General features: G+C 38.3%; 1 protein-coding gene across 2 annotated transcripts in view; it reads left to right on the top strand.

Moving 5' to 3' along the window:
- Positions 1 to 775: 775 nt before the first annotated feature.
- The window catches only part of LOC115214765 (E3 ubiquitin-protein ligase TRAF7), a 183,542-nt gene continuing 164,527 nt past the window's right edge, over positions 776 to 19,790 (top strand). Inside the window, exon 1 of one of the 2 annotated variants that reach the window (XM_029783789.2) lies at positions 776 to 1,004. In XM_029783789.2, coding sequence (XP_029639649.1) covers positions 933 to 1,004 — 72 coding nt within the window. In that variant the 5' untranslated portion in view covers positions 776 to 932. The remainder of the gene's footprint in view (positions 1,005 to 19,790) is intronic. The other variant, XM_029783792.2, reaches the window with a different exon arrangement.

Here is a 19,790-nt window from a genome sequence, read left to right as displayed (position 1 = left end):
AAGTGCCACTCCCAAACAGTTGAAGGAATCTGGGGTAGAGGTAAACCCGGGAAGACATGGGATGAGGTGGTCAAGCATGACCTTCGAATGTTGGGTCTCACAGAGGCAATGACAGAAGACCGAGACCTCTGGAGATATGCTGTGACTGCGAAAACCCGACAAATAATGTGAGTTTATGGCTGTTTCCTGCACCAGCTGCACATAGAAGCCCCAGCCTTTCCAAAGTATTTGGATCGTAAGGTGACCTGCGATCCAAGCCTACCCTGGCACCCGTGCTGGTGGCACCTAAAAGCACCATCCGTATGTGGCCGATGCCAGCGCTGCCTTGACTGGCTTCCGTGCCAGTGGCATGTAAAAAGCACGAACCGTTCGTGGTCGTTGCCAGCCCACCCTGGCACCTGTGCCAGTGGCAGGCAAAAAGCACCCACTACGCTCACGGAGTGGTTGGCGTTTGGAAGGGCATCCAGCTGTAGAAACACTGCCAGATCAGACTGGAGCCTGGCGCAGCCTCCTGGCTTCCCAGACCCCGGTCGAACCGTCCAACCCATGCTAGTATGGAAAACGGACGTTGAACGATGATGATGATGATGATGATAGTGAAAGTAATTGAAATTAAAGCCATATAATAGTGTGTGTGTCTGTGTGTATATATATATATATGTATGAGTGTGTGTGTATGTGGGTATGTGCGTGTGTGTGCATGCGTGCGTGCGTGTGTGTGTGTGTATGTGTACTCACTCACACATTTGTATACGGATCAATGTTACAATGATACTACATGCACGTTGCAGAGAGCGACGGTGACGTTGGGTCGTGTGTCATCTCGGGGCAACTCTCGCCCTTTGCAGTCGTTTGTTGTACGATGGTGGGAATCGCTTCTATTATTTACTTTCCAAATTTCTCTGTTTGCCAACGGTATTTTACACTCTATTATGTCTACCCGGAGCAGCAAGGAGCTTCACAATGATATTAGTACGATTGATGGATGTAATACTGAGAAGAACGTAAGTTTTAGACGTTACAATTATACACTTCACACACACGTATAAGTTTTGTGTGTGTGTATGTTTGTGTGTATGTATGTATGTATGTATATATATATATATATATATATATATATATATAATATATATATATATATATACACACACATTCCACGTTGTTTATATTTATGCTTTTTCTACTTTGTCGTAGTAAAGTTTGTTCTATGAAACTTTATAATTAGTTATGAGACATGATCTGGGCCAATAATGGCCAAAAGCTGAAACTATGTAGGACGAATTAAAATCTGTTGTTTAGTTATATATACACAGCTATATATATATATAGCCATAATATTTTTTCACTAAATACCATCATAACGGGGGGGGGGAGAAAGATATATGTATGTATGTGTATATAGTAATCACTTACATACACGCGCGCGCACATAGAGGAAGTTTAGGTGTCGTCTTTTGTGGGTAGTTCAATGTACTTCATATTTTTCTGTCGTAAAACTTGTAAAGGTAAGAGAAAAATATTAACCAAATTTTTATAAATGTTCGTTGAAATTTAACGAAATGATTAATTAAATTGAAAATAAACTGTTAGAGGAGTTAGAGAATTTGCTCAAAGTTTGTCAAACTGTTGATATGTGACCGAATGATAATTATGTATCTATCAGTCGTTGTTTGACGCAATTTATAAAGACAACTCATAAAAAGTCGTAAATTAATTAATGGTTGGGGTAATTATGTGATTATGAAAATAAAAATCGAAATTAAAACGAATATAAATGACGATCAGTATTATTGATTTTCTGCTACGTAACCATTGTGTAATTAATATAGTTTAAGTGTGCATTTAATTAAAAACACAGTTTAATCAAATGTACAGTTAGCGTGCATTTGATTAAATGGATAGGGTTGTTTACACGAAAAATATTAAATATACTGCCGTATTTGATGCTTGTTGATATTTGAGATGAGCTATTTGTCTTTAATATTATATAATAGCGTAATTGTGTCTGTGTGTGTGTATGTGTATCCACTCACATATGCGTATATGTGTTTATGTTTAAATCTGGCAACGTGTGTTTCTGAACTTAGTATTTCACTATATGTTACTTAATCGATCACAAAATATTTCCTAACTGTCCAAAACCACCCAAGCACTCAATATCTCGAGGTGTATTTACGTCGTGCATTTTGCGTATATATATATATATATATATATACACATATACACACATACACAGTTAAAAGGGAAAAAATGGAGATAAGGAAGTTAATATTTATTATTAACAAATTGGTCATCTTCCTTGGATGCAGCCATACCTTCACGAGGTTAACACATCTTCTAATTAAATTATATATATATATAATATATATATATATATATTATATATATATATATATATAATATATATATATATATATATATATATATGTCACATACACGCTCTTCAAAATTTAGATATGCTTCGGCCAGAATTGGCCCAGGCCATGTCTCTATGCATACATACGCACATCTGTCTATCCATTCTATTTAATTCTATTATATATGAACCATATTGATTGATACATTGACTATAGCCAATTCTTATTTAGGCAGCTACCACATCCCTGTTTAATAGGTAACGGGTATTTAAAGTTGGAGTTCGGGTATGAATTCAACCTGGGCACTAATTGTATATACTTCTAATCTAACGTCATCAGACATCATATTACTCGTTGTATGTGTGGATGGATGTGTATTTGTGTGCGTGCATGCATGCATGTGTGTGTATGCATATTTGTTGGTGCAGGCGTGACTATGGTAAGAAGTTTGTTTCCCAGCCATCTGGTTGCAGGTTCAGTCCCACTGCATGGCACCTTGCGCAATTGTCATCTACCATAGCCCAGCCTTGTGAGTGGATTTGGTAGACGGAAACTGAACGAAACCCCACTTGTGTGTGTGTATATATTTGTGTATATATGTATATATATATATATATTCTTTTACTCTTTTATTTGTTTCAGTCATTTGACTGCGGCCATGCTGGAGCACCGCCTTTAGTCGAGCAAATCGACCCCGGGACTTATTCTTTGTAAGTCCAGTACTTATTCTATCGGTCTCTTTTGCCGAACCGCTAAGTGACGGGGACGTAAACACACCAGCATCGGTTGTCAAGCAATGCTAGGGGGACAAACACAGACACACAAACACATACACACACACATATATATACATATATACGACAGGCTTCTTTCAGTTTCCGTCTACCAAATCCACTCACAAGGCATTGGTCGGCCCGGGGCTATAGCAGAAGACACTTGCCCAAGATGCCACGCAGTGGGACTGAACCCGGAACCATGTGGTTGGTTAGCAAGCTACTTACCACACAGCCACTCCTGCGCCTGTATATACACACACACACACACACACATATATATATATAAAATAAAGTTAACAAATCGTATAATATACACCTGGTAGTTTGCCAGAGTGGAGGCGCAATGGCCCAGTGGTTAGGGCAGCGGACTTGCGGTCGTAGGATCGCGGTTTCGATTCCCAGACCAGTTGGTGTGAGTGTTTATTGAGCGAAAACACCTAAAGCTCCACGAGGCTCCGGCAGGGGATGGTGGTGATCCCTGCTGTACTCTTTCACCACAACTTTCCCTCACTCTTACTTCCTGTTTCTGTTGTACCTGTATTTCAAGGGGCCGGCCTTGTCACTCTCTGTGTCACGCTGAATATCCCCGAGAACTACGTTAAGGGTACACGTGTCTGTGGAATGCTCAGCCACTTACACGTTAATTTCACGAGCAGGCTGTTCCGTTGATCAGATCAACCGGAACCCTCGTCGTCGTAACCGACGGAGTGCTTCCATTAAGTTTGCCAGTAAAGCACGTTCACTGTCTCAGTGTTTATTGGGTATTTAATTAATGAGACGGCATATGTCCAGAATCTCACCTGTGAAGGATCGATGCTAGATGGCTTGAAACAATTGTAGTGATCCATAAAGATTCTCTTATCTTCCATATTTCGTCTCTCATTCATCAAATATATATGCTTAAGCTATACATGTATAACACCAGCACGCGCATGCTACATATATAGGCGTAGGCATGACTGTGTAGTAGGAATTTTTGTTTCCCAACCACATGGTCTATGGTTCAGTGGATTTGTTAGACGGAAACGTAAAGAAACGTGTTATATATGTGTGTGTATATATATATATATCATTATCATCGTTTAACGTCCGTTTTCCGCGCTAGCACGGGTTGGACGGTTCGACCGGGGTCTGGGAAGCCAGGGCTGCACCAGGCTCCAGTCTGATCTGGCAGTGTTTCTACAGCTGGATGCCCTTCCTAACGCCAACCACTCCGTGAGTGTAGTGGGTGCTTTTTACGTGCCACCTGCACAGGTGCCAGGGGGTCTGGCATCGGCCACGATTGTTGGTGCTTTTAACGTGCCTATATATATAAATATATATATATATATATATATATAATAACAAAATAATAAATAAAACATGCATATATACATATATTAATAAATAAAATAAAACATATGCATATATATAAACATATATGTACGTACCTACCTCTACATGTACATATACACGCATATATGAGTACAGGACACCAAAAAGACGTCGAACACAATGAGAGACGAAAACATAGACACAAACCAAAGGAACTGGACATTTTTTTAAAAACAGCAAAAAAATAGAGAACAGGACAATTAACACAAAGAACAAACCCCTTCTTCAGTTGCTAAAGGTTTCATCTACTCTACGTTTCGAAGGATAAAAGCGAGACGTATCTTCGACAAGAAAACTTTCCTTCCTGCGAAAAGCAAATCAATTAAAATTCTGAGATCTTTTCGCAGAGGGGTAAAAAATGGTAACAACAGGACAGTAACAACAGTACAAATTGTAAACAGTAAAAGACAGGACAAGGAAAAACAAGATAAGAAGGGCTGTTAACATATATGTACGTACATACATCTATATGCATATATGGGTACAGGACACAAAAAAAAAACGTTGAACACAATGAGAAACGAAAACATAAAAACAAAACCATGGAAACGGACATTTTTTAAACAACGAAAAAACAGAGTACAAGACATACAACACAAGGAAAATTCCCCTTCTTCAGCTACCCTTGCTTCGTCTACTCAGTGTTTCAAAGGTAACATATACATATATGGTGTTATCTAAAACAGACTAAATGATGCCCTTGCCAACTTAGTGTTGCCTGAATCTCAGTATGAATTTCAGATTGGTAGAGGCTCAGTGGATATGATTTTTAGCATAAGGCAGCTGCTGGAAAAGGCTTGTGAACACAACCGAGACCTTTTTGTCACTTTTCTAGACCTAGCAAAATCTTTCGGCACCATATCTAGGGATGCTCTTTGGGTTGTCCTTAGAAAGCTAGGAGTTACTGAAAAGATGCTCAATGTCATCATTTCTTTCCATCAAAGGATGATTGCTTCTGTCAGATCTAGCAGGGAAGTGTCTGATTCATTCGCAGTCTCAAATGAGACGAAACAAGGCTGTGTTCTTGCACTGCTCTTATTTGTTTCGTATTTCTCTGTCATGTTGGAAACAGCATTCAAGGGTGTTAAAGGAGGAGTAAAGTTTGAGTACAGAACTGGTGTAGGTTTGTTCAACCAACAGTGTTTCAATGCAAAAACTAAGATTTTGGTGGAAACAGTTCAAGATTTGCTCTTCACAGATAATTGTGCACTTGTAGCATAGCATACACTCTTAAGGACATGCAATGGGTTCTAAATAATTTCCCACATGCATCAAAGGCTTTTGGTCTGATCATCAGCATCAAGAAAACTGAGCTTGTTTATCAGTGCATTTGTGACCATCTTCCCACTGTTGCCCCTACTGTGTACATTGGTGGGAAAGCATTAAAAACTGTTTCCTCCTTCACTTATCTTGGTTTCATTGTGTCCAATGATGCTAAGATGGATAAAGAAATTGAGTCCGGAATCGGGAAGGCTAGATCCATCGACAGAGAGAACTCCACTTCCTTGTTGTGCTTCCTCTGGAGACTTTGTGACCTCTGAGATGAAACACCCAGCATCAAGTGGACTATTATCAACAGGGCACCACCATATTCACCTGGCACCCCTAATTGCCAGGTGTGCCTCTGCAAAAAACTGCATATCATCTACCAACCTACAGTATCCATCAGCAAGAAATATGAGGCATTGTATTGCTGTCACCAGAGGTAGACCTTTCTGGTAAATTTCAAGCCACTGGCCACTGATAACCCTGATATACCTCCAGTACCAGCCACCTCTAGCTCCACCTGCACCAAGGTCACCATTACAAATTAACCCCCATGAATAGCACCGCAAATCACCAATCCCCAACACTTCTCCATGCCTGTCTACCTGCATACTATTACCCATTGTGCATGACTACATGAGTATGTGTGTGCGAGTGCACATGTGCATCCATTCACCATATGCATGCACATGGGTGTGTGTGCACAGGTGCACCCATGTATATGCATGTTTATACATGTTCATGCTCATGTGTGCGTGTGCACATGTGCATGTGTACATGGAGATAAAGCTGTACACGTGTGTGTGTGCATGTTTGTGTGTCCTTGTGTGTGTATACATGTGCATGTGTGTGGGGCTTTGTGTGCGTGTGAGCATGTGCACAGATATGTGAATGTACATCTCAGCATACATACACACTCATATAAGTACTGATGCATACATGCAGATATATGGGCGTATACATGTACATATATACCCCCCACATCTACCTCCCCTTCCTACTTCCCCCTAACCACATGACTAATATCTTGCCCACCACATGGTTGATTTCTTGTTCACCACACATTCGATTTCCTGTTCCTCATGCAGTCAATTTCCTGTTCACCATGTGGTATTTTCTATCTAACTACTGTCACTGAATTACTGACACCAATACCATGTGACCTTTTTCGACCAATCGCAGGGTTACGTCCTGTAATAAACATTGACTCTCTTCAATCATATAGACAATTATATATACTGGAGCATACATATACATCCATATCTCGTATGTATATATAATTATGTCTATTTATATATTTATTTACATGTAGCTGCTAGAATAAGAATAGCTTGGGCAAAGTTCAGAGAGCTCCTACCTCTACTGGTGACAAAGGGTCTCTCGCTCAGAGTAAAAGGTAAACTGTATGACGCATGTGTACGAACAGCCATGTTACATGGCAGTGAAACATGGGCTGTGACTGCTGAGGAGATGTGTAAGCTCGCAAGGAATGAAGCCAGTATGATCCAATGGATGTGTAATTTCAGTGTGCTTACTCGACAGAGTGTAAGTACCTTGAGAGAAAAGTTGAACCTAAGAAGCATTAGATGTGATGTGCAAGAGAAACGACTGCGCTGGTATGATCATGTGGCGAGAATGGATGAGGATAGCCTGACTGGCCCTGTGCTGGTGGCACGTAAAAAGCACCCACTACACTCTCGGAGTGGTTGGTGTTAGGAAGGGCATCCAGCTGTAGAAACTCTGCCAGATCAAGATTGGAGCCTGGTGCGGCCATCTGGTACACCAGCCCTCAGTCAAAATCGTCCAACCCATGCTAGCATGGAAGGCAGATGTTAAACGATGATAAAGATGATGACGATATGTGTATATATGTGCTTATGTATATAGCATCTCTATCTCATCCATTGCCTTCCCTTCGAAATAAAACTTGAAGAAGCAGTTGAAGGATCAGTTGCAAAAAAAATATCTGTCTTCAACCCTTCAATCTTGCTCACTATACAGTCTTTTTCACCAAGGCTACCAAGCAGAGGAAAACTGCCTGCTTTTCCCAGTGAGAGGCAGGTGATAGTATGATCTTCATAATGGACTTGACTGATAGTCAGCTCTGACCTTCGTATGGCAACAGCTGTTCAACATAATTCCACAAGTTAATGATGTTCAGACACTGAACAAATGAGTGCAGAACAATTTGTCATTCTGTGTGCCTCCTAGACAGGTTCAACTGATGACACAACTGTGCCTATTAAGATTATACCAAATTAGCAATGCCTCCTCATAGCATGCTATGATCAAGGATTTCTGGAAGTTGTCAATAGTCTCTGGTTTGAAATTTCTCTGAAACAGGATGCATGGTTGATCTTCATTGGTGTTCAGGGTCTTGAGAATATCCTTCATGCCTACCACAAACTTATTTGTGTCATTTTATAAGTCTTAGCAACCATCTTAACTGTTACTCTCTTCTCGCACTTTTATGAACTTACCCACTCTTTCCAACCTCTGTTCATATTCTTTCTTATATTCATTCACCTTCTTGTATCTTGAAAGTATACTCTTACCTCATCAGTATCATTTTTTATCTTGTTCTCAGCTACTCACATCTATCCTTATATAAAACAAGGCAGCATTTATAAGTCACCTTGTTTGTCCCTCTATAATACATTAGCCTCTCAACACGTGCCATAAAGCAATCTCCCTCTCTACTACAACCCTACTCATTTGAGGGTCTTTTTTTTTTGTTATGCAAGTTATTTGGCAACTTCATTAGTGCCAGTGTCATGAAAACAGCACCCAGTACACTCTGTAAATTGGTTGGCATTAAGAAGGGCATCCATACCAAAGCAGGTATTGGAGCCTGATACAGTTCTTGGGCTCACTGGATCCTGTCAAACCATCCAACCCATGCCATAATAGAAGACAAACATTAAATGGTGATAATGATATACACACACACACATACAGCACTTTTGAAAGTAGCATCCTCATGCAACCTAGAAAACCTTTACTATTTTTTTTAAGATTGTGTTTGGGCAAAACATAATGATGACAAGCTATTTGATGTAGCTATGGTCTTGTACAGTGGTGTTGAGGTTTTAGGGTAATGGAATTACATATCTTAGGCTTTCTCATAGACTTTGGTATTTATAGAAATGATGATCTGTTAATCACCCACTATAGATAGGCTTAGAAAGATAATACAATCAAAGAATTTAACTCAATGTAATCAGTATTTTAGGTATTACATTATACTTTAGCTCTAGTAAACATGCCTGTATTAGTAAGCTAAATGACAAATATTTCAAGGAGTTGATATATTTTACTGGAGTGAATTTACCAAAGCAAAGTGAGTCATTATAGTGAGGCTTTACAGAACATACATATACAAGCAGATATAGCCAACATGCATACTCTTTATGATAGCCAAAAAAAAAAAAAAACGAAAAAAGAAAGAAATACCTCCTCATTCTCACTAAATGACAACTAAAAGACAAAAGTATAACACATTTCAATATGCTAATGTCTGTGGTAGAATTTGTCAAAACCATATTCTGCAGAACTTGGTATCAGTGGAAGTTTAACCTTACAAACTTTTTTTCAGATTACAAGCTGATAACATTGCAATTTTATGGGTGAACTCTCTTTTGGAAACTTCTCATAATTCTATATGTATTCTATTAAGAATTCTCTTTCATAACTTTTGAATGTGTCAAAGACTCTCTTGTAGCTAAATATTGTTCAAAGATATTTCACAGAAGACTGAAAATTATCACTAAACTGCCATCTCATCCTTTTCTCAATATCAGTAAAAGAATCTGCCTGCTGAATCTTGTGCACATTTCTTCTCTGTCATACTTAATTACATTTTACTTATTTCCTGAAACAATAATCAACAGTTTTCCTTGTTCTATAGATGTCTCTCCTTTTCACCCTTCCCTCCTCTCTTCCTTTCTTCTCTCTGCTTCAGTTATCAAAAATGCAATGCTTCCCTAGCTCTTCATTCTTTCTGTAGTCATTGCTAAGTGTTGTTCAGATGTATTTTAGAGAATATGAACTACCAGAAATATGGCGGTTAAAATGTTCAGTGTTAGAGTTCTGACATTTAGACCTCATTTAGACCAGATATTTAACACCTATCTAAGCTTGTAATTTAAATATTTCAGTCCTGTTGAAAAGTAATAACACAAAATTCTGAATAACAACTGTTTTAATTGACAGAATCGTTAGTGTTGGACAAAATGCCTCGTGGTGTTTGTTTCAACTTTTTATATTCTGTGTTCATATTCCACTAAAGTTATGGTTGCTTTTCATCCTTTAGGGTCAATAAAGTAACAGTCTTGGGGTTGATGGTGTCAATTTAACACCTCCTCTCAAAATTGTTGGCCTTATTCCTAAATTAGAAACATTATCAACAACCATGGGATAGTGGAGTGGCAGAATCAGTAAAGCATTGGATAAATTGACTTACATTATTTGTTCCAGATATTTCAAATTCTGCTAAGATCAGCATTGCCTTTCATTTTCCTTGGGTTCATAAAATAAAATATCAGTTAAGTACTAGGGTTAATTTAATCAACTAACACTCTGCTTCAGTTTCTGATCTCTGTTAGAAGCAATTATTCATTCACTCCATTTTTCTTATGCTTGTTCATATAGGGAGACACACAAACATGCTCTAAAAGAGCAGAATTTTTGATTTTCATCTTTGGGAAGTTCATTTATCTAATGTGTGATTTAGTCTGAATTGTGTGGAGGGACTAAACAATGCGTTAGTGTTAGTAATTTTGCGCAAACAGCTGAACATCTTGACTTAGTTGATGCAACAGTTGCAGGTTGATTATGTGGAAAAATTGAGTTTTTGTCGGATTTTATGTTGTATAGCTTGTTGGTTATAAATATCTGTGTACATGTTTAGGAATATCTACTATAAGTTATTTAGGATGTTATGTTCACAATGAAATCTTAGATACATAATTATAGAATGGCTGCATTGTAAAGTTAAATTATTTTTGATGATGATAGTTATAATATTTGCTACTTAAAATATAATTATTGAATTTGTTGAATGAGCAAATAATGAGACACAAACAAGGCTGTGTGGTTTCAGGATCAATTCTATTGTGTGACACCTTAAACAAGTGACTTCTACCCCGGTTCAACTAAAGTCTTGTAAGTGAATTTGGTAAAGAGAAACTCTCCCTGTTTGACAACCAGTATTGATTTGTTTATGTTGCCATAACTTAGTGGTTCAGCAAAAGAACCCATTAGAATAAGTATTAGACTTTAAAAAAAAGGAAGTTGTAGAGTGGATTTGTTTGACTAAACCTTCAAAACAGTGCCCCAAAATGGTAACTGTCCAATAACTGAAACAAATAAAGGATAGATAGAAAAAAAAAGCAATTACTGATGTTTTATTTTTCGTTTTTTTTTTTTTGAGATTGCCACTTGTTTACTGACAAGAATTTATTGCAACACCAATAGCTTGTCATTAGTACCACAGTTTGCTAAAACAAGTGGTTTGTTAAAGTTCACCACTGTCTTTGTCACTTTTCCTAGCTTCACTGATTACTCCTATCCACACTTATGAGTACATAGTTCAAGATAGCCATGTAGTTCTTCTGCAACAAAAAACCAGTTCCTGTCCACCTGTCATACTTTAACATCTCAACACCTAACATGTTGCACTTAGTTGAGAGGGCTTTTTAGTTTTGTGAGTAACATGGCAACCTCATTGGAGCTGGTACCATGTAAAATCACCCAGTATATTATGTAAAGAGACTGGCATTAAAAAGGGCATCTAGCCATTGAAACCATATTAAAGCAAACTATTGAAGCATAACTTAGTCCTCCAAGTCATTGAATCCTGTTGATCCAGCATGACGGATGGATGTCAAATGATGATTATACATATCATTGTCATCAACATTCACTTTTCCATGCTTGCAGAATTTGTTGAAGCAGATTTTCTAAGCCTTAGATACCCTTCATCTTTTTTTCAAACAAGGTAATGTTTTCCCATAACTAGACTTGTTTTACATGGAAGACTGAGAATAAACAATCTTGTTTATATGAAGATGATGCTCATTTGTATCAATCATGTGATGTCTAGATAATAGTATTTACACACAAACAGGCTTCTTTCAGTTTTTGTCTATTGTGTCCACTCACTAGTCTTTGTTTGACTTGGGGCTATAGTTGAAGATACTTGACCAAGATTGCAATCAGTGGGACTGAACCCAAGACTACATGGTTGGGAAGCAAGCTTGTATCACATTGTTACTAGTTGTTTCAGCTGCCTATATAACTGCAAGCAGACATTGACACACCCTTGGCTCTCTCACCTTTGATCCAGTGGAACATTGAGAATGTGACCACAAGAGGGGTTGCATGAGAAGTTAGCTAGTACTTATTTTCAGCTTACTAGAGTGGAACAATGCAAGTAATAGGCTATGAAGCACACAATGCCTAGTCCAGGAATTGAACCCACAACCTTATGATCATGAGCTCAATACCCTAACCACTAGGCTTCACATGTGTATGTATATATTTTTTCATTCTTCCTTTTATGCATTTCAGCCCAAAGGTTGTGCCCTGGCTGGGGCACTGCCAGTATCATCACCTTTTCAATGGCCATTCTCTTGTGATTTGCAGTATGATATTGCTGCTCTCTTTTGAGTTTCCTGCCATAATGTAGGCTCATCTGGGATCTTTAACTGCAGATAGTCAAGTTGTTTCTTGAAAACATCTACCCCAACATCATGTAGATCTCTCAGATGTTTTGGGGAAGATATTAAATAGATATAGGCCTTTGAATCCCAAGCTATTGCAGTTCTAGTCCTCACTCTAAAAGGAAAGGGTGGGACCTTTGGAACAGTGCAGTGATGTCCAGTTCGAGGGCTGATATAATTCTTGATGCCAAAATTTGGTGCCAACCCCTCTAGTATCCTCCCTGTGTATGTCACTGCATAGTCTTTCAGTCTCTCCCAATAGCTCACTTGTTCCATTGATGCAATCTTCCTGGTGTAGTATTGCTGAACTACCTCAAATACCACTATTAACTTGACAAGTGGGTTGACTATAGTTAAATGTAGTAGTCTAGATGGCTGAGGACAAATGTCTTCCATTGAACCAGTTTAGTTTCCTGGTCCCTTATACTGAGAGTTCTCAGAATCCATTTGGCCATTCACCTGCTCATTGACACAAGCTTGGTAATACGTTCTTGAAATGAGGTGCCATTGCCTATATCAATCCCGAGATCATGCACTGTGTTTGACTCTGGGGTTGTCACTCCTTTTGGTCCAAAGTACCTTTCTGTGGGTTTTTAGCACAAGCTGGTTGATAGTAAAGGGCTTGAAATTTTCCTGCATTAACTTGCATGTTGTTTTCTTCGGTCCATTTAACTATGGTATCTATAAACACACATAGACACACATGCATATATGCACACACACACACACACGGATATATATATATATATATGATGTGGCACTTTGTCGGTTACGACAAAGGTTCCAGTTGATCCGATCAATGGAACAGCCTGCTTGTGAAATTAACGTGCAAGTGGTTGAGCACTCCACAGATATGTGTACCCTTAATGTAGTTCTCGGGGAGATTCACTGTCACTCGGAGTGTGACAAGGCTGGCCCTTTGAAATACAGGTACAACAGAAACAGGAAGAAAGAGTGAGAGAAAGTTGTGGGGAAAGAATACAACAGGGTTTGCCACCACCCCCTGCTAGAGCCACACACAGACAACTTCAGCTTTATATATAGAGATTTGCTACACACTACTTTCCATCCTTAATAATGAAACTTGGTAGATCCAAAAGTTAAACACACAGATACACACACAGATACACAAGTTGAGTTTTATATATATAGATTTCTCAATGGGGATTTCAGGGGAGAGTTTCAGGGAGTCGCTGGCAATGTATCGTGATGATCAAAAATCCGGCCTGCTAAAATTTGGTTAAAGTGATTCAAACTGCAGACTCAATGCAAAATGGTCACATTTAATTCAAAGCGTTAAAAATGTTATGAAAACAATTGGTATGTGTTCACAAAGTCCAAACGATTAATACAAAAAAACCCTCCAGGCTACATCCTGAAAATTCATTTCTTTGCCGAATTTCTACAATGTTTATGGCGATTCATTTTTATATCTGGATTTTTTATTTTTCATGCAATTTACGCATGCTTGCACGCGTGGTGAACACAGTTCACGTCAAACAGCTGACTGAGTAAAGTTCACTATTCAATGCATGGGATAAGGGCTAAACAAACACAATATCGATTTTTGGACTTGCAAGATGAATTTCGGAACAGAAATAGCGCAGTTCAATTTTCATTTGCCTAAACTTTAAGTGACCCATTTTTGGTGGTTCTACGATTTGTTGGCTAGGAGGAGATGTGCCGGGAAGTTAAACACACAGACACACACACAGATACACACACAGACACACAAGTTGAGTTTTATATATATAGATATAAAAATATACAGAATAATCAATATATAAAAAATATATAAATATATAGATATATACATTAAAAATATACTGTAAAAATAGACATACATAGGTTGGCAAACAGATTATTAAACGAAATCATAAAAAATGTTAAGAGTCTATAAGATAATGAGTTTGGGTGTTACTAATCCAGTTAATAATCCTACGCCTGTTTCTGGGGGTCTGGTTGTTCAGTCATATAAAAGATATTTACATCCATTTTTGGACACCACCTCCTTCATCAGGGAATATAAATTTTTAAAAAAGACTCATATGTACTGCATTTTTCTAATGGGAATTACCTACTGAGTGTTTTTTATAGAGCTATATGCAAAAGACCAGGCAGTGGAAGTATTTTTGAGTGGTTGGTGGAGGAGATACAATGCATAATAAGATAAGGCTACTGATGGCTCTATAGGTAGAGATAAGAGGAGGGGAGTGTTGTTTTATATTTCAGAAATAGTTTCAGTGGGTGTAGATGCTGGTTCTCAACTCTATCCAGAATCATAATGCATCAATGTTGAATAAAACCTATGTTTGCAAGAGTAGATGGCGTCGGAAAATTTATTTAATATCAAGGAGATGACTTGATGGAGAATAATTAATGACCTTTTTAACTATTGTTTGCATTTTCCTATCTTTTATCATAGACCAAGCCATTGTATGTTTTGTGATTTAAGTTCATATATGTGTGTGGCTAATGATGTCAAGACTTTGTATTTTGTCTTAGTGGGAGAATTTAAGTGAGCTCGATATTGACTCTTAAAATCTATGGTTCTGCCTATATAGGTCTTTGCTTGTTGTTTTACCTGGTGTTTCTACATGACATCTATGAACTACATTTTTGCACTGACTAAAGCCTCTGAGCAGGCATGCATTAAGTATACAACAATTACAGGTTTTCCTTTTTGTTCTACCATTTTACCATTTATATATATATATATATATATATATATCATCATCATCATCGTTTAACGTCCGTTCTCCATGCTAGCATGGGTTGGACGGTTCAACCGGGGATCCGGGGATCTGGGAAGCTAGAAGGCTGCATCAGGCTCCAGTCTGATCTGGCATTGTTTCTACAGCTGAATGCCCTTCCTAACGCCAACCACTCCGTGAGTGTAGTGGGTGCTTTTTACGTGCCACTGGCACAGGAGCCACGCGAGGCTGGCAATGGCCACGATCGGTTGGTGCTTTTTACGTACCACCAGCATGGAAGCCAGTCAAGGCGGCGCTGGCATCGGATGGTGCTTTTTACATGCCACCGGCACAGGTATCACAACTACAATTTCCATTTGATTTTTTGATGTTGATGTACTTGACTTAATAGGTCTCTTCAAGCACAGCAAGTCACCCTACGATCCAAGGTAAACACAGCAGGCCGTCCTACAATCCAAGGTACTTTGGATGGGCTCAGGCTTCTATGTGCAGCTGGTGCAGGAAACAGCCATGAACTCATGTTATCTATCGGTTCTTCACAGTTACAGCATATCTCCAGAGGTCTTGGTCTTTTGTCATTGCCTCTGTGAGGCCCAACGTTCGAAGGTCATGCTTGACCACCTCATCTCATGTCTTCCTGGGTCTACCTCTGCCTCAGATTCCTTCAGCTGTTTGGGAGTGGCACTTCTTCACACATCTCTCCTCATCCATCCGCAGTACATGACCATACCATCGCAAGCGTCGCTCTTGCACACCACATCTGATGCTTCTTATGTCCAGCATTTCTCTCAGGGTGCTTACACTCTGTCGTGTGTCCACACTGACATTACACATCCAGCGGATCATGCTAGCTTCATTTCTTTCAAGCCTGCACATGTCCTCTGCAGTCACAGCCCATATTTCACTACCGTGAAGCATGGCAGTTCACACACATGCGTCATACAATCTACCTTTCACTCTGAGCGAGAGGGCCTTTGTCACCAGTAGGGGTAGAAGCTATTTGTATTCTAGTGGTAACACTCTCTAAGCATCCACCTCCACTACTAACTTAGTCACCCAGGTAGTGGAAACTATCAACTACTTCTAGTTTCTCCCCCAGGAGTGTGATGGAATCTGTTTTCTGAGTATCTGTGGTGACTATTGCCCCTGTGCATCTGCCGCACACAAAAGCTATTTTCTCGGTTAATTTTCCTAATGTATGTATATATGTATGTATATATGTAAGTAGGTATATTATGTATGTATATATATATATATATATATATATATATATATATATATATATACATATATATATATATATGTGTGTGTGTGTGTATATATATGTATATATATATATTATATGTGTGTGTGTGTAATATGTATATGTTCTGGGTTACATGTTACCAGAAGCACTCGGAAGTGACCTGCCATACAAAAAAAATACAGTTACATGTACAATCAAAAGATATAAGGATACAATGGTTGGTGAAGAAGAAAGTATGATTTAAACTCGCTTTGTGTATATATTTGTGTGCGGTGCGTGCTGATATATAAAACTGTGTGTATGGGTTTTCTAGAAAAAACTGTGTGTATGATTTTTCTAGAATTCGGGATGTACTTACATATATCTTTACGAAGTAGAATGTCGTGTTTTCAATCGTGTTGCTACACATGGTAACACAGATTTACAAGGAGACACAGTTATTTTCTTTTTGTAGAATCATTAAAGGTACTGTTCCAATATCCAAGGAATGTATATATATAGTAGAATCATTAAAGGTACTGTTCCAATATCCAAGGAATGTATATATATATATATATATATAGATATAGATATATATATATATATATACAAATACTTATCTAGTTTTTCCAAAGAGATGGGTATTTCCAAGGCAGTGGAAGACTTTGAACTTCTTTTCAAGTTAAAGTGATACCATGTGCTGTATACGTCTGTGTATATATTTTCTGTTTTTCCCTTCTTTGTATTTCAGATGGTTTTTCTTTTTTCTTTAAATATGTCTTGTTACGTTTTCATTCAAAAGTTATTCAGATAATGATTTTATTTTATTTTATTTTATTCTTTTGTTCCGATCAAAAATCGCAGTTAATTTTCAAATTTCGTAAAATTCATTATTTGCAATGTTAAGACTTTAAGTGTAAGCACAAACGTGTGTGTGCACTTGCTTGGTGATAGCATGTCTGCAGCCTTTGCTGAAGACATTTTAGCCCTTGGAGAAGGCAAGGTACCAAGGAATGATAGGGGCGACATATCCATCTCTGAACTGTGCAACACCGTGGACAACCCTTCCGATCTTTTGGAAACAGTGTTCCCCAATCTGGAAAGTAATTATGCAGACATCAATTGGCTCAGTGAAAGAACCATCTTGCCCCCCCATAAACATAACTGTCAGTGCTATCAACAACCAACTCATAAGCCGAATTCCAGGTGAGGAGCGCATCTGTAAATCGATTGACCAGAACTCTGACCCCAAAGACATTGTCAATTACCCCATCGAGTTTCTCAACTCATTGGAGCCAGCAGGGCTTCCACCTCACATTCTTAGGCTAAGGGTTGGATGTCCAATTATGCTAATCAGAAACTTGCTTCTGCCTAAACAGTGCAACGGGACCCGCTTAGTAATCAAGTCTCTGACGCCCCACTTGATTGAGGCCACTATTGTTACAGGGTGCGGGAGGGGTGAAAATGTTTTCATTTCAAGGATGCAGCTTTATCCCTCAGGGTCAGATGTGCTGTTTGACTTCCGCAGATTGCAGTTCCCAGTGAGACCATGCTTTGTGATGTCCATCAACAAATCCCAAGGCCAAACACTATCGGTGGTAGGCATCCATTTGGGGTTTTCCATTCAATCAGGATAAAAAATTGATAAACCAATTCCTTATAGGATTTCCCACTAAAATTGGCTACGCCTCATTTTCAACCATAACTTTTACAAATTTTGACATATTTTACTCAAACTTGATGCCAGCATTACTTAGGACTCATGGTATCGTTGAATGCTTTAAGTTCTCAAAAAAAAAAAAAACCAGTCAATGAGTGGAAATAATCGATAAACCAATTCCTTATGGGATTTCCCAATCAAATTGCCTGCAACCCATTTTCAGCCAAACGTTTACCAATTTCAATGGAATCTGCTCAAATTTGATGTTGGTGACACTTATTCACTTATTTTGGTTTGAAATATAGCGCTTGATCACTTAATAATCCTAACTTAATCCCTGGCAACGCCGGGCTATACTGCTAGTGTATATATATATATATATGCATGTATATTTATGTATATATATATGTATGTATATGTATATATACACTGGCGAAAATAAATTTAAGACCGATGATAAAAGTTCTATTTCTTACAAAATATTTTGTTACTAACACCATACAAATTATTTTTATCTTTTACACCTTATGCAGAATTTATCTCTCTTTCAAATGATGCTGACAATAACTATTTTTATACAACTTGAAGAATTCTAATGCTAAATTAATATAAACATTTCAAATTTACCGGCAAAATTAGTTTAAGGCTATGTAATATGTAAGCAAATTTTTTTTGCTATTTAGCCCTAGGAAGCATTGACACTTCCTGTCAGCTTTGACACATTTCCTGTGTTCTTATATTTGCGAAGGGGAGACAAGCACCCCAACCAGCTAGACCTGCACCTAGAGACATGCATGTTTCTGAGTCTTGCTTGTCATCAGTCTAGGGTAGTAAGGCTTGCTAGTTGAAGATGCTTGCCAAGCCCTCGCAAATATATATATTTTCAGTGAAATCTATTCACTGATCACCAAAATTAGAAATATTAAATTTCTAAATATCTCAGAGATATGAGCAGTGGTAGAATGATAGAGCGGTTGTATACTGTCAACTTAACGTGATAGTCCCGTAAAGGGAATCACACCACTGCTATTTAGCCTTAGGAAGTAAGTGTAAGTACTTTGAGAGAAAAGTTGGACCTAAGAAGCATCAGATGTGGTGTACAAGAGAGATGACTGCACTGGTATGGTCATGTGGCAAGAATGGATGAGGATAGCTGTGTGAAAAAGTGCCACACCCTAGCTGCTGAGGGAAGCATAACCTTCGAACATTAGGCCTCACCGAGGTAATGACTAGTGACTGAGACGTTTGGAAATATGCTGTGCTTGAGAAGACCCGGCAAACCAAATGAGACCATAACCTTGTGGCCTATGCCAGGGATGTAACCAGCCTACTTATGGATGTATAAATGCCCTTTGGCAAGCTGCATTGCGCAAGTACACTCATACAAGCATCAGTGAAAATGTGAGCATACCCACACATGAGGTTTGGTGCACTCACGATCACAAACTGAGTTAACTATCTACTTGGTGTTTATAATAATGGGGAGGTTAGAAGAAAACTTAATTCATTCATACCTTAAAGTAACTTATGTTAACAGTTATTCAAAATTCATTCCAACTGCATTGTGCGGAAGTACATATATATGCATGTAGGCATATCAAGAATCTTTCAGAAATTCAATAAATTATCTTCTAACCTCCCCATTATTATAAACATCAAGTAGATAGTTAACTCAGTTTGTGATCGTGAGTGCACC

This window comes from Octopus sinensis, linkage group LG8, assembly GCF_006345805.1.
Source record: "Octopus sinensis linkage group LG8, ASM634580v1, whole genome shotgun sequence".
NCBI lineage: Eukaryota > Metazoa > Mollusca > Cephalopoda > Octopoda > Octopodidae > Octopus > Octopus sinensis.
Note: the sequence above shows the minus strand (reverse complement) of the source record. Positions and strands in the feature narration are given on the sequence as shown.